Source organism: Narcine bancroftii, chromosome 2 (assembly GCF_036971445.1).
Source record: "Narcine bancroftii isolate sNarBan1 chromosome 2, sNarBan1.hap1, whole genome shotgun sequence".
NCBI lineage: Eukaryota > Metazoa > Chordata > Chondrichthyes > Torpediniformes > Narcinidae > Narcine > Narcine bancroftii.
The window spans coordinates 318,599,245-318,613,513 of record NC_091470.1 but is presented as its reverse complement, the minus strand read 5'-3'; the positions used below and the strand labels follow the sequence as shown (position 1 = coordinate 318,613,513).

Here is a 14,269-nt window from a genome sequence, read left to right as displayed (position 1 = left end):
TCTTGGGCCCAGACCCTGCGGTTGTGGGATTTTAAATAAAGCACCATTGGCTCCTTTAATGGGCCATCAGTGGTAGGACCCTGCAGGTTGCGCTGTGTCTCTGCTCCCTGCTCTCCATGGGAATACACTAGCGGTAGCATTGTCATTACAGCTGCTTCAGCCATGTTGGCATTTTTTTTCTAGAAAGGTTTCCACCATCAAGATAAGACTGGCGTGTAGTCATTTCATGTATTCACAGATTGGCTTCTGCATGTGTGTGTAGCCCAAGCAATTCTACAGTTCCTTGGCATCACCATCCTTCTTCGGCTATTCCTATGTACCAGTCTCATGTAGTTTGCTTCTCAAATATGTATATATTAAAATAATTGAGCTCTGTAGTAAACCATGCAGGTAACATCAAATTTAACTCCATATTTAAAAAAAAATGATTAGTTCAGGTTATGAGTTATTTTTGTTCAGAGAAATATCAAGGTACTAGGCCTTTCTGTACCATGAGCCTACACAGCCCAGATACACCCATGTAACCAATTAACCTTCTAACCCCTTATGTCTTTGGAACTTGGTTATTATTTTATACCACTATGGTGTTTGGATGGTTTCCATTGCAGGAATGGTACAATAATTCATGTTTATGCAACATTGAGTCAGTGACTGGAAAAAGTAATCGATAAAGTGGAGTTCCAGGAATCCTCCCTGATACCATTTTAAGCCTCTAAAAATGTTATATGCCAGGTTAAAGATGACTTGTGGAAGAAGTAAATGATGGTACACTGGACCATATTAGGTTTGATGTTAAAGTAGGTGAATGTTATGTAGATATTCAAATGTTCTGATTCACGACTTTATTTTTTGTGAGTGCTTTTTCAGAAACAAAAAGATACAGAATAAAAATTAAGTCGATAGAAATTTATTGGAAGCTATATTTCACTCACAGTTCTGTGGTAGCTTCAGAATTTTAGACTTGTTTTTCTGACATGAGTCATGTTAGCATACATATCTGCCAGATTTTGACAGAATTTGGAGTTCTTCTATCCACAATCCTCATAGTTCATAGATAAACAATGAATGCATCTTTTTTAGCTTATTAATTTCCATCATTAGAGAGTGTCCTCTCTGTTAATTTGACATCTCAATGGTAAATGTTCAATATCTTGTGATTTTATACATTTCATCTAGTGATTGTGAGGGTCTTAATTGGTTGTGAAAAGTGTTGAGTAGATTAAAAAAAGTTCCAAGAATTGTCAATTTTTTAAAAATAATTCCACACAGGCTTTCTCTTTCCAATAAAATAAAAAAAGACAAATGGTAAATGAACCAGGTCAATTGTCAGATCTCCCTGATGTGTATAGTCTGGAGGGTTGCCAGAAGTTAGAAAGGAATATTGATAAAATGCAGAGATGGGCTGAATTTAACCTAGAAAAGTATGAAGTGGCTTATTTCAATAGGTCAAATTTGAAGAGATATGACATGTTCTCCAAATTAACGCTAATGGGAGAATTCCAAGCTGTATAGATGAAATGATAGATCTTGGGGTCTGTGTCAATAGGACACTCAAAGCTATTGCATAGGTTGATGGTGTTGTTAAGAAGACATCTGGTGAGTTGACCTTCATTTGCCATGGGATTGGATTCAGGAGCCGTGAGGTAATGTTGGAGCTATATAAGACCTTGGTTAGACCTCACTTGGAATATTGTGTTCAGTTCTGATCATCTCATTATAGGATAACAGATGTGGATGCACTTGAACGAGTATAGAGGAGATGGGAGAGCATGCCATATGAAAATGGGTTGAGTGAACATGATGGAAGATGAGGGGTGATATAGAGGTAATGAGAAGCATTGATTATGTGGATGGCCAGTGGCTTTTTCACAGGTCTGAAATGGCTAACACAAGGAAGTATAGTTTTAAGGTGCTTGGGAGTAAATACAGGGGGATGCGAGAGGTAGGGTTTTCACATAGAGAGTTGTGGGTGCATGGAATATGCTGCTGGCCATGATGGTAGAGGCAGGTACGATAGGATCTTTGAAGAGACTATTAGATAGGTGCATGGAACTGAGAAAAATGGAGGGAAATTCTAGGCAGTTGTTAAGAGTAAGTCTGTTCTGTCCTGTAGATTTCTATGTTCACTAAGAAAACCAATTATGTTTTTTTTCTGGTTGTATGTTCAGGTTTTAGCTACATGTTTGTCACTGGCTGCCTTTGAGATTCTTTTGAATATACCTACAAGTTGCTGGTAAGTAAACAATTTAAAATCCAGATACTTTTAATGCTGACAGTTGCTTTGTGTATAAAGCATAAATTATGGTTTGCATAACACTGATAATATAAAGCTCTTATTCACATTGAAAAAATTGAAGCAGTAGCCATCACATTCTATAGCATCCACTTCTGTACAAACCTTTTTATAAAGTTATTGCCTCTCTGCTCAACAGCCATACTGCAGATATTTATCACTCAATCCAGTGAGACAGGATTCAATCCAATAGCACTGATATTTTTGCAGAAATGAAAAATGTGCACTGGAAAATCAGACAACCATCTTGTTGACCTTTTCTGTTATAAATTTGACAGTATAAGGACACAAAACAAGTAATAAGAATCATGTTACAACTGAAGGGTGCTGTATAAATCATACAAATTCACATAAGTATCCATGATAAATATAGAAAATAAATTATAAAGGATCTCCTGACTTTCAAATGAATGCTAACATGATTTGCCTACTTGAGTGCAATTATCACCACCCTACCAATTTATATATTGATTCATTGGGTGCAGTGGAAATTTACTGGAATTAGTCTCAATAAAGGATCCTGACCCAAAACGTTGACTGACCGTTTCTCTTGGTGGATGCAGCCTGACCTCTTTGTTTACTCAATATTTGTGTTTCTCAGAGATAAGACCTATTACATTGAGAAACTGAAATGTTCTTCTGAGAACAAAAAAAAGGAGATAATGAAAAGAGACACTCAAAATTATGAGGATAGAACATAGAAAAGTACAGCACGGACATAGGTCCTTTAACCCACCATGTATGTGCTGACCTGACTGTACATGATCTATATCCATCCATTCTCTATTTCCTTATGTATCCCTCTAAATACCACTTAAATATTAATTGTATCACATCCAAAACCTCCCTTAATATTTCAGTTAAAAAAAAATTGCCTCCTAAATCTCCATTGAACTTTTCCCCTTTCACTTTAAAGCTCGGCCCTCTGATGTTTGACATTTCCACCCTGGGGAAAAGGCTGTGCCTATCTACCCTTTCTATTGGCTCATAATTTTATATACTTCAGTTAGGTCACCCTTCAACACTCCATCAAAAACAGTTCATGTTTATCCAAACTTTTCTTATGGCTAAGACTTTAATGCAGACATTATCTTGAGTAGATTTTCTGCATCCTCTCCAAAGTGTCCACATCCTTCCTATAATGTGGTGACCAGAACAGCACACAACTTCTAAATACCCCTAACCAAACTTTTATACAACTTCAAAATGATATGGAGAATTCCCTCTGTGAACTATTTTGGTTTTATTTCAGTTTTCCAGCATCTGCAACGTTTTGTTTTTTGATTCATGTATTCTCTAGTTGCCTCACTTCCCCTCAGCTCTACTGTAATTTCACAATGGAGGAAACTAAATGCATTTGAGTTTTCTCCAGTTGTTTTGGGGCTGTTACATTTTTGTTGAGCATAAAATAATGAAAGTGCATCAACAATGAAGAGGAGCCCAAGGGTGGGGGGTGGGGGGGGTGGAGAAAGAGAGAGAGAGAGAGAGAGAGAGAGAGAGAGGGGGGGGGGGGCAGGTAGCACATTGATGAAAATGGCCAGAAATGGGAGTTAATGGGAAAATGAGGAAAGTCAGAAAGGGAAGTAAAAGTGGGTGGAGAAAGGACAAAGGAGAGAGAGATGGGAAGATGGATAGCTGAAAAAAGAAAAGAGAAGGATCAGAAAAAGCTAAAGAGTTAGAGAAGAATGAGGGAGGTACATGCATTGCAGTATCATTTTCTGCTTCACTCTTCCCCATCTTCTCTCTTCTGGCAGCCTCATCCTCTAATACATCTTTTGTTCATATCTGCAGCCTCTCTTTGGCATCCATCTGTGTAATTTCTGCTCATCCTCTCCATTTCATGCCTATCAGGCCACCACCCACCCTCTCTTATTAATTCCTTCTTTGTTTTGATTCCCTTCACCCTTTCTTCTCCTATTCTCCCCTTTTATATTTTCTCCTTTGTTGTTCCTCATTCTCCTCATTTCCCTCCTGCGTTACCTCCTCCTCCAACTCTATTGCCATCCCTCTAAGACACCATGTTCTCTGACACTCCATCAATTCACATCCCTTCCTCCAGCCCTCATTGTTCCCTATTCCTTTGTAATTCTTTTTAACTCTGAGTAATTTTCTACAATAATCTCTAAACCCACTTGCTTTTTTCCCCATCCTCTGCCCCATCCCATTTCTTTGCTATCCCTCTATATGTTTTCTAATTCATTCATGGGCTGTGGCCATCAGTGGTAAGGCCAGTATTTAATGCCAGTCCTAAATGTCATTTGAGAAGCTTTTGAACTGTACAGTCGTTCTATTAAAGGTACTTCCACCATGTAGGTAGGTGTGATAGAGTTCTTGAATATGGACCCAGTGACAATGAAGGACTAGTGATTCAAGATTCAATTTATTGTCATTTAACAAAAGCAGTGCCATATTACACAAAATTGCTTTTGTCTGCTGTAAGGCAGACAGATTCGCCATTGGCAGAAAGTGTCTGAAATGCCTCTTATAGTCAGTCAGAGAAAGAGAAGCAAAAGAGAGATTTCCCGCAGAATCACTGAGCGTCCATGGATTCGTCCCAGCGTTTCCACAGCCACACAGAATCCAGTCCAAAACAATTGGCAACCTGAGCTCCAGATCTAAACCTCCAATATGATCTGGAACCCTTCAGCACCCTCTGCACTCTCTTGCATTCCAGTTCCAATACCTGGTACCCCTTCAGCCAGTTTCGAGCCAGCCTCCAGCAGTCCACAGCCTAGTGCAAATCCCTTGACCTTTGACTCCAGCAGCCCACAGCCTCCGTGCCTTCCTTGCCTCGAGTCACCAGCAGCCTGTCACCTGTTTGGGTCCCTCAACCGCTGCGCCGCTCACCAGTCTGCTGCCATGGTCACCATCCTGTGGGTCGTCTCCACTGATCCTTCTCAAAAGGGGGAAGGTTTCCCCATTTTCTGGTACCCTGCGCCAGTCTTCTGCACCCCCAGAATCTGTGACCCCTCGTGGCTGCTGCCAATCATAGACGCCCCCATCTTGGGTCCAGACCCCACTGTCATAGGATTTTAAATAAAACCTTTAACAGGCTGTCCAAAGCCTGTAACGAGCTGACGGCAGTCAGACTGGGGGGGTTGGACCCTGTGGGAGTGCCGTGTCTCCTCTCCCAGCTCTCCGTGGGTCCGCACCAGTGGCAGTACAGCCATTACACCACCTCCGGCAGCACCTCCATCTTCACCTGTATTTTGTATTATTTATTATATTTGTATTTTTGAGTCAAGATGGTGTGAAAAACATATCCCTAAGCCTCACCTCTTCTATTTTTCTCTTCCTCTCCATATTTATATTCTCTTTTCCATGTTTTATCCTGATCTCTTCTGTCGTCTGCTTTACTGCCTCCTGTGTGTTCTTTAAAAATAGATTTGTAAGCTGATAGGAAGTTGAATATGCTTTGATAAAAATATCCCATCTGTCTTTCAAAATTTACACCGAAATATGGAATTTAAGCCATCAGTAATCATACAGATGGACTAAAATTTAAAGTTTATCGCAGTTTAAAGGAAATAGAAAAATTCACGAGTTGCTGTGCAAATTGAATTGGACAAACTCTGATCAATGCTCATCTTGACGGCCTTTTGGCACTATTGAGAGACAATGATTTCAACCAAATCCACCAATCTGTTCTATAATCTTGTGGAATGCAGTATATATGCATTCCATATTAGGCATTTAGAGAATAAATTGTATTTGTTGCATGAGGAAAGAGGAGCGTGAACTTGCTTTCAAATTGAGGCTGTCTGTTCTGATAAACATAATTAGTTAAGCTGTCAGTCTCTTTATTACAAAACATATTCCAGCAGCACCTGAGAGAGATTCCCAGTCCAGGCTGAAAATTTGGATACATACCTATTAGGTCTACTCATCAGAAGCAAAAGGACTTTTTTGTTGGTTGGTAGCAGAAAAATAATAGTCAATTAGGACTGAATATTAGGAGGGACTTCTAACAAGCAGCCGATATGATACTAATTGCCTCTTCGGTTTGATTGTAAAAAAATAAATTAACTTTAATGTCAGGTATTATGGAGAAATTTTTTAAAAGTTTAATCTGTTCTGAATTTGGAGAAAAAAAATGCACGTGTCCATTTGCAAATGGATGTGACTGATTCCTCCCCCTCCCTCCTTCCCTCCCTGGGATAAGTACAGAACAGAATAATATTGCTTAAATAAAAGTTGGGAGCATTTTACCTGAAAAAGCTAAATTTCAGTATGACCTAGTTTGTTGCAGATAAGCTTGCTTTTGTTTGATCTCTGGCACACTTTACAAGCTTCTGGGTAGAAAAGCTTATTTGACACACTTTTGTTCAGCCCCTCATATTCTAACCTCTATAAACTTGGTGCCTTCAAAACCTCTGTTGCCTGAGTCCTTTCTCGAATCCTCTCCAGTTTGCTTTTCATTCCTGAATTGCCTGGCCTACTTTTACTGTTAATTTAGGAACACTTCAACTTTAAAACTCTTTCATTATTCCAACCGCCTGACCATACTAACTCCCAACGCCCTGGCTGCCTGAATGTACAAACTCCTGACATCTCAAGCCGCCCGAGCATACTAACTCCTAATGCCCCGTCTGACCATGCATACAAACTCCTGATGCCCCGACCTCCTACGCATTGGAACTCTTGACGCATCTGACCTGACGCCCCGAGCATTCGAACTCCTGATGCCCTCGCCACCTACGCATACCAACTCTCAATGCTCCGGCTGCCAGAGCATATGAACTGACGCCTTGGCTGCTAACGCATCCAATCTCCCAGCGCCATGGCCACCCGAGTATACCAACTCCTGGTGCCTCATACGTGAACTTAACATCTGGTCCCAGTCATCCCAGCTCCCAAAGCTTCGAAAGAAACAGATACTGAAACAGTACTTACGGGGTCAAAAAGTGGTCCAAATTTTAACGATTACTCGAGTATATATATTTTTTCTTTTTAAAATTTTTTTGGTTGTATGTATGGATGGTCGAAAGTCACAGAGGTTGTAAATCAGGGAATACTTGTATATAGGTTTTAGTAAGGTGTTTGAAAAAGACCTCATGGTAGACTCAGAAAGTCATGAGATCCATGGAACTTTGGCTGCAAGGATTTGGTATTGGCTTGCTTACAGAAAGCAGAGAGTGATAGAAGATGGAACGTATTCTGTCTGGATGTTGGTGACTAATGACATTCTGCAGAGATCTGTTCTGTGATTTTTATAAATGAAAAAAGTTCAGATAATTGAACTTTTCAGTGAACTTATTTTCGGATAGAGGGAAACGTATTGTATATGTCAGCATAAAATCATGGGTCGAAAGTGCTGTAATGTTCTATTAGTCAGTATGGTTTCCATTTGAAGACCAGCCATTTCTGAGTTTGCAAATCCTTTTAATTCTAAATTACTGCAGAATGCAATATCAATGGCAATTAAATAGCATACACCCAGACTCCTTTTAAAAATAACTGATTATTTAAAGGTCTGGCTGCTTTAGTTGGTTTAACATTAGGAAAAAGTTAATAACAGTTGGAAATGATATTAATTCTTGCTTGCAAAGTTCACTTTTTGACTATTGAGGTCAAAATTTCAGTCTAATTTTAATGCATACATGGGCTCGTTTGTGAAGTCGCATGTAAAATAAGTCTTTGCTGTCTGAAAAGCAAAGGATGTATATAAATCATTGTGGAGACACAATTGCCAACAATACTGGGCTTTATTTTCCCAGAACTATAACTGTTATTTATAGCCTTTAACTTCTGACAGTCAGAGAAAAACGTATTACCTGTGGTCTTTTTTTCTGGCTCATGCCGGAAACATAGGCTACCCTCGGCTTACTGCTGCGTGACCTTCTAGGTTTCTCCAGCACTTTTGTATATTGCACAATTGCAATGTCTGCAGACTTTTCTGTTTAACTCGTAACATTGTGTATCTTTGAAATTCTGTTGAAATTTGTGCAGCGAGTGCAATAGCAATGTCACCTTTTTGCCACACATGCAGCTCATCTCCAACACTTGTATGGATAAAACTGCAATCACAGCATTTGCAGACTTGCTAAACTTCATTCAGCTGCTCCGCTGTGAAGTCTCTTCGAGAAATGCCTACCTGAAAGAGGTTCTCCTCCTCTCTTCGAAGGGAGTTCCGAGAAAGTTTCTCTCTCTCTCTCTCTCTCTCTCTCCCCCTCTCTCTCTCTCTCCCTCTCCCTTTCTCTCTCTCTCTCTCTCCCTCTCTCTCTCTCTCTCTCCCCCTCTCTCTCCCTCTCCCTCTCCCTCTCTCTCTCTCTCTCTCTCTCTCTCTCTCCCTCTCCCTCTCTCCCTCTCTCTCTTTCCCTCCCTCTCTCCCCCCCCCCCCTGCCCTCCCAATCTGGAATCCCTGCTGCTCTCATTACCTCTTGCTTGTGTTCCTACCTCTTGCCTTTGCTCCATCCCCTTCCCCTACTCTCACCATTTTATTTAGGCACCTGGCTGTTTTTTTGCTCATACCTTGTCGAAGGTCTCTGGCATAAATGTTTGTAACATATCTTTGCTATGTAGAGAGTGCTGAGCTTCAAGTAGCGCACAAAATCTCTTTCGCAGAACTTTTCCATCCTTCCTAAAGAGTGGCTCACAGAAGTGTGCATGAAATTCGTCTCTCAATAATTTGTAAATTAGCATTGGAATTTGATTTTAGACATAGAGCATGGTAAAAGGTCCTCTTGCCCACGAGTCTGTGCCCCCTCCCCCAAATACACCAATAAACTGCAATGATTGTACATTTTGAAGGATGGGAGGAAACCGGAGCACCCAGAGAAGATTCACGCAGACATGGGGAAAATGTACAAACTCTTTACAGACAGTGCCAGATTAGACTGTTAACAAAATTATGATGTGGACAAATATTCTGATTTTCTGATGCGTTTGACAGTAGTTTCCATGGTAATTGGAGATGAGCATGAGAGTTTATTGTCATATACACAGTACACCTTACAGCTTAATAATTTCATCTTGGTTACTGCACTAAAATATAACGGCTGGAAGGGGAAAAAGTACAAATGTTAATTTGCCTGGGCCAATCTGAAAGAAAATAGGCCAATTACATAAAAATATATCATTTTATTTATTTTTTAATATAATTTTTATTGAATTTTGTAACACTCACACAACAAAAAGTGTAAGAACAAGAAAAATATGCTGTGCAGGAACAGAGTAAATACAATGTATCCTGAAATTAAAATGAAATTGCAATGAATGATAAACAGAAAGAATTCAATTATATCTCTTGTTCCTGCAAGAAAAAAAGGAATGTAACCAACTAAACCTAAATCTATACCCCCGAAACTGAAAAAAGAGAAAAAGCTGGTGGGACACCTTAAACCACCCAAAGGATAACAGTAACAGTACGTTTGTGAATTGTCTTGTATGTAAATAAATAAGTTCAGAAAGAGACGACTAACACTTCATATATTACATATAAAACAGTAAACCTCTGTATTTTCATTAAACAATAAAATATTCCATAAAAGTGTGCCACATTTTATTAAACTTAAAGTCAGTTTTCAAACATTACATCTAATCTTCTCGAGGTTCATCCATTGAGCATGTCTGGGAGGAATGGAGTCCTTCCATCTGTGCAAAATACATCTTAAAGTGGCAAAAGTTATCACATGGCAATCTGACACCGATAATCGACGCACCAAATAATTGGATGAGGTTGAATAGTAACTGAGAAAATGCATCAAAAAATTCCTTCCAAAAGTGATCTAATGCTGAACAGGACCAAAACATATAAAACAAGGATGCAATCCCATTATGACATTTGTCACATAAAAGATTGATAGGAGGAAAAATATTAGCTAATTTATTTTTGGATAAATGTGCTATCTTGAATTGAATAAGTGAATGATGTGCTCAAATGGAAAAGGAATGGACCAATTTTTTTTTAACCAGAAGTGGATTATGGAAGTAGCTTTTTCACAAAATTAGAGCACAGAAGCAGGCTCTTCGCCCCATCTAGTCTGTGTCAAGCTATTTATTCTGCCCAGTCCCATTGACCTGCATCAGACTATAACTATCCCATGCAAACACCTATCAATTTTTCAAGTCCACATCCACCACCTCCCCGGCAGCTCATTCCAAACTCTCCCCTCCTTCGAATGGAAAAGTTTCCCCTCATTTTTCCCTTAAACATTTCACCCTTAACCCATGTCCTCTCGTTCTTGTCTCATCCAACCTCAGTGGAAAAAGCCTGTTTACATTTACCCTACCTATACCCCTCATAAGTTTGTATAATCTATAAAATCTCCCTTCGTTCTTGGTGGGAAGGGCCTGTTACCATGCTCTCCTCCCAAAGAGCAACACCCCTCACTTGTCTGCATTGAATTTCACTACCATTTTACGGACCATTTTTCCAGCTGGTCTAGACTATGTTGTCAGCTGTGTGAGCCTTCCTCACTGTTCACAACACCCACAATTATGTGTGGTTATTGAGATTACCTGCAAACCCCACAACCCTTCAATTAATTACAAAAAAAATTAAGATATTCAATTTTTTTAATTTGTCTTGTTTACAGCAAAATATAGTTGTTTCTGTGTATTTAGGCACATGGTGCAAATTGTGTCATCCTTGAATGGGGTTGGCTTGGGTATAAGTGCAGTTATGAGCATGCTGCTTATAAATAATAGAATAAAAGCAATGCATACTGTTTATTTGCACTGGCCGTGAACTCTCTACAATCTGATTGTTGCACCAGATGCTGCCAATTGTTATAAATTCAGAGCAGAAAGTAGGTTGCGACAAATCTAAACCTATAAATTGTAGAAGCATGCAAACCTTCTTGCTATTCCTTAAGATTTTATTTAACTAGAAGAAGTGATTACTAAACTACAGTGGGTTTTTTTGTGCTTGGCTTAGATAATTTTTTTAATTTAACTTGATTTTAATTTAGACATAGCTCAGTAACAGGCCATTTGCCCCATGAGTCCATGCTGCCCAATTTACACCCAATTAACCTACACCCCCGGTACGTTTCAAATGGTGGGAGGAAACCAGAGCCCCAGGGAAAACCTAAACAGACACGGGGAGAATGTACAAACTCCTTACAGACAGTATGGAATTCAAATTTACTATTGGTCAGAAACTATTGTTAATCAATTCCCTGTGCATGCCTATACCTACTCCCAATCAAATTATCAACAAATAATTTCTCCAATGTTGTGGAGAATATGACTCTGTGTGAGTGTGTGCATATGATTGCATGCATCTTACAGCCTAAGACTTCTTTTTATTAGATACAGGAATTTTAAGATTTCAGAAGCCAACTTGTTATATTCTCTGAGATGATTGGGAAAGATGAAGCAAATGAAAGAGTTACTGGAAACAGTTTATTGAATTAAAATCTTTTCCTGCACAGTTAACATAAAACTGCAGTACAGTCGGCAGACACTGTTCAAACACTTCATTTAGTGAGATCACGGTGGTGGTTGTCCTAATTTCTTTCACCTGACTTCATGTCCCTCACTACCTATGGCTTATAAACATCTAACTAATTTAATTTTGTTATTTGAGCCAACATTTTCTGCTGTTAGTGAGAGAAAATTCAATAACACTGTCACTGTTTCTTAACTTCTCCACAGGAGAGGTAAGTGCAAAATTAATTAATTGATAATGTATTGAAACAAGCCAGGACTTGGCACTAACCTCCACATGCTTCCAATCAATCACAATTTCCTTCCATCATGCAACATTTCACATGAACAGCAGTGTAACACGCAGAACTCATCTTACTTGCATTTCATTAGCATCCTGTGTGTTGTTTATCTTTAACAGATTACAACATTTAACTTTAACAAAGTGAAACAGGAAAGTCTACCGATACTGTGATTATAGTAAAAACACATAGGTATGCTGGAGAAACTCAGGCAGTCTTGCAGCGTCCATAGGAGATAAAGGCCTGAGCCCTTCTTCAAGGATAAGTAAAGAAAAGGAATGCTCAGAATAAAGAGAGTGCTGGCTGGGGGAGGAATCCAGACCAACAAAAGGTGTTAAATGGACATGACAAGGAGAGAGGTAAGAATTGATTTTGGCTCTGTGAAAGGAAACAGGAACAGGAAGAGAGACAGAAACTGGAGAAACACCTCCTCCCTCACCACCATGTGGGGCCTCAAACGGTCTTTCCAAGTGAAGCAACATTTCACTTGTGAATCTGCATCCAGTGATCCCATTGTGGGCTCTTCCTGATTGGAGAGGCTGGAAGATTGCTTTGTTGAACACCTCGGCTCTGATCGCTGCAATAGTGTAGATCTCCCAGTGGCCACCCATTTCAATTTGCCATCCCATTCTTTGCTGAAATGTTTGTCCATGGTTTCATGCACTACCAGACTGAGACCACACCCAAACTGGAAGAACATCACATCATCTGTCTAGGCACACTCCAACTGGATAGCATTAACATCAACTTTCATTTAAACCCCCCATTTTCCCTGTCACCTTTCCCTAGCTCTTTCCTCCCGTTTCCCTCTCCTTTCATAGAGCCAAGATCAATTCTCACCTTTCTTCTCATATTCAATGAACACCTTTTGTTGGTCTGGATTCCTTCCCCAGCCAGCACTATATTTATTCTGATCATTTCTTTGCTTATTCCTTGAAGAAGGGCTCAGATCTGAAATATTGGCAATATATGGAAGGTGCAAGAATGGCCGAGTTCCTCCAGCATTTCCGTGCGTTTTTACAACATTTACATTATTCCAAGAAAAGATTTTGATGCTGGTTAGTGGGAGCAATATAACACCCTTAATCACTGAATATCAGATATAAAGCTGCTTAAAATTATTTCAATAGAAAAATCAGTGTGATTCAACTTGTAAAATTGAAATCTTATTTATACAAGCCATGTCAGTTGTGATTAGTTTTTCTCTGGCTGTGCATTATAAATTTTAGTTTTTTTATTTAATATTTAAAGTTTTGTACTAAGTACTGCACTGGAAATTTTATAAAAATGTTTACTTTTGGGTTGGTTTAAAAACATGTCAGAAATGCAATTTATATAATTGTTAATTACATTTTTTTACATTTTGAAAATGTGTATAATTTACAATAGAATTAGAGGAAAATTTGCTTAATATTTTACTGTTTTGATTATTTTGATTACATGTAAAATTGAACAGTTATTTAGCAGAAAGTAGCAAAGACACCAAAGCTGTTTAAAGAAAACTTGATGTTTTGTGAAATCGATTGTAATTTCAGTTCTTTTGTACAGTACTTCCCTACCTTTCATTTTTAGGATGTAAAGCACTGGTTCTCAACCTTTTCTTTCCACCCATATTCCACTTTAAGTAATCCCTATGCCATTGGTGCTCTGTGATTAGTCAGGGATTGCTTAAGGTTGGTATGTGTGTGGGATGGGAAGCTTGAGAATCACTGCTCTAAACTTAGTTGTTACTGAAATATTTTGCTTGATTAAAAATTGTCTTTGGCCCATTTCCTTTGGAGTTTTTAAACCGTGCACATAACAAGTCAGTTAGGTAATATTAAAACAGTGATTTTCAAACTTTTTCTTTCCACCCATATCCCTGACTAATCACAGAGCACCTATAGCATAGGGAATACTTAAAGTGGTATGTGAGTGGAAAGAAAAAGGTTGAGAACCTTTGTTGTAAAGTATCAGAATATAAAGCAGCAGTGACTTGTTTCAGTTGATAGAACAAGATCCACTTCTGATTTATATTTGCATTTTAAAGTTGTCAGTTATAGCATCTTTTGTGTTGCTTATTTCAAGCAGAAGTAGTTGGAGGCCAATTTTATTGCAGGAGGTCAGTAATGTCAGCACTCCAGATTTTTACAGACAAGAACTAGCTGCGAGGCAGTAGAGCTTTTATCTTGCTGTCGCTTTTCCTTTTGCTTGCGCTTTCAACAACTGAACAGCGTTGTTTGCCTCTTGTTCCTGATTGAAACTCATTATTTCCATGGTTTCTCTCATTGGAAAATTTTTCAGATAAATTACAGTCACTTTC

General features: G+C 38.9%; 1 protein-coding gene across 3 annotated transcripts in view; it reads left to right on the top strand.

The window, feature by feature from the left end:
• Window positions 1-14,269, top strand: part of LOC138755571 (UDP-N-acetylglucosamine transporter TMEM241 homolog) — a 198,088-nt gene that overhangs the window by 162,371 nt on the left and 21,448 nt on the right. For all 3 annotated transcript variants that reach the window (XR_011352398.1, XM_069921795.1, XM_069921793.1), the window contains exon 14: window positions 2,169-2,233. Coding sequence is in view for 2 of the 3 variants with exons in the window: in XM_069921795.1 (XP_069777896.1) it covers window positions 2,169-2,233 (65 nt within the window). In the remaining variant the exon portion in view is untranslated. The remainder of the gene's footprint in view (window positions 1-2,168; window positions 2,234-14,269) is intronic.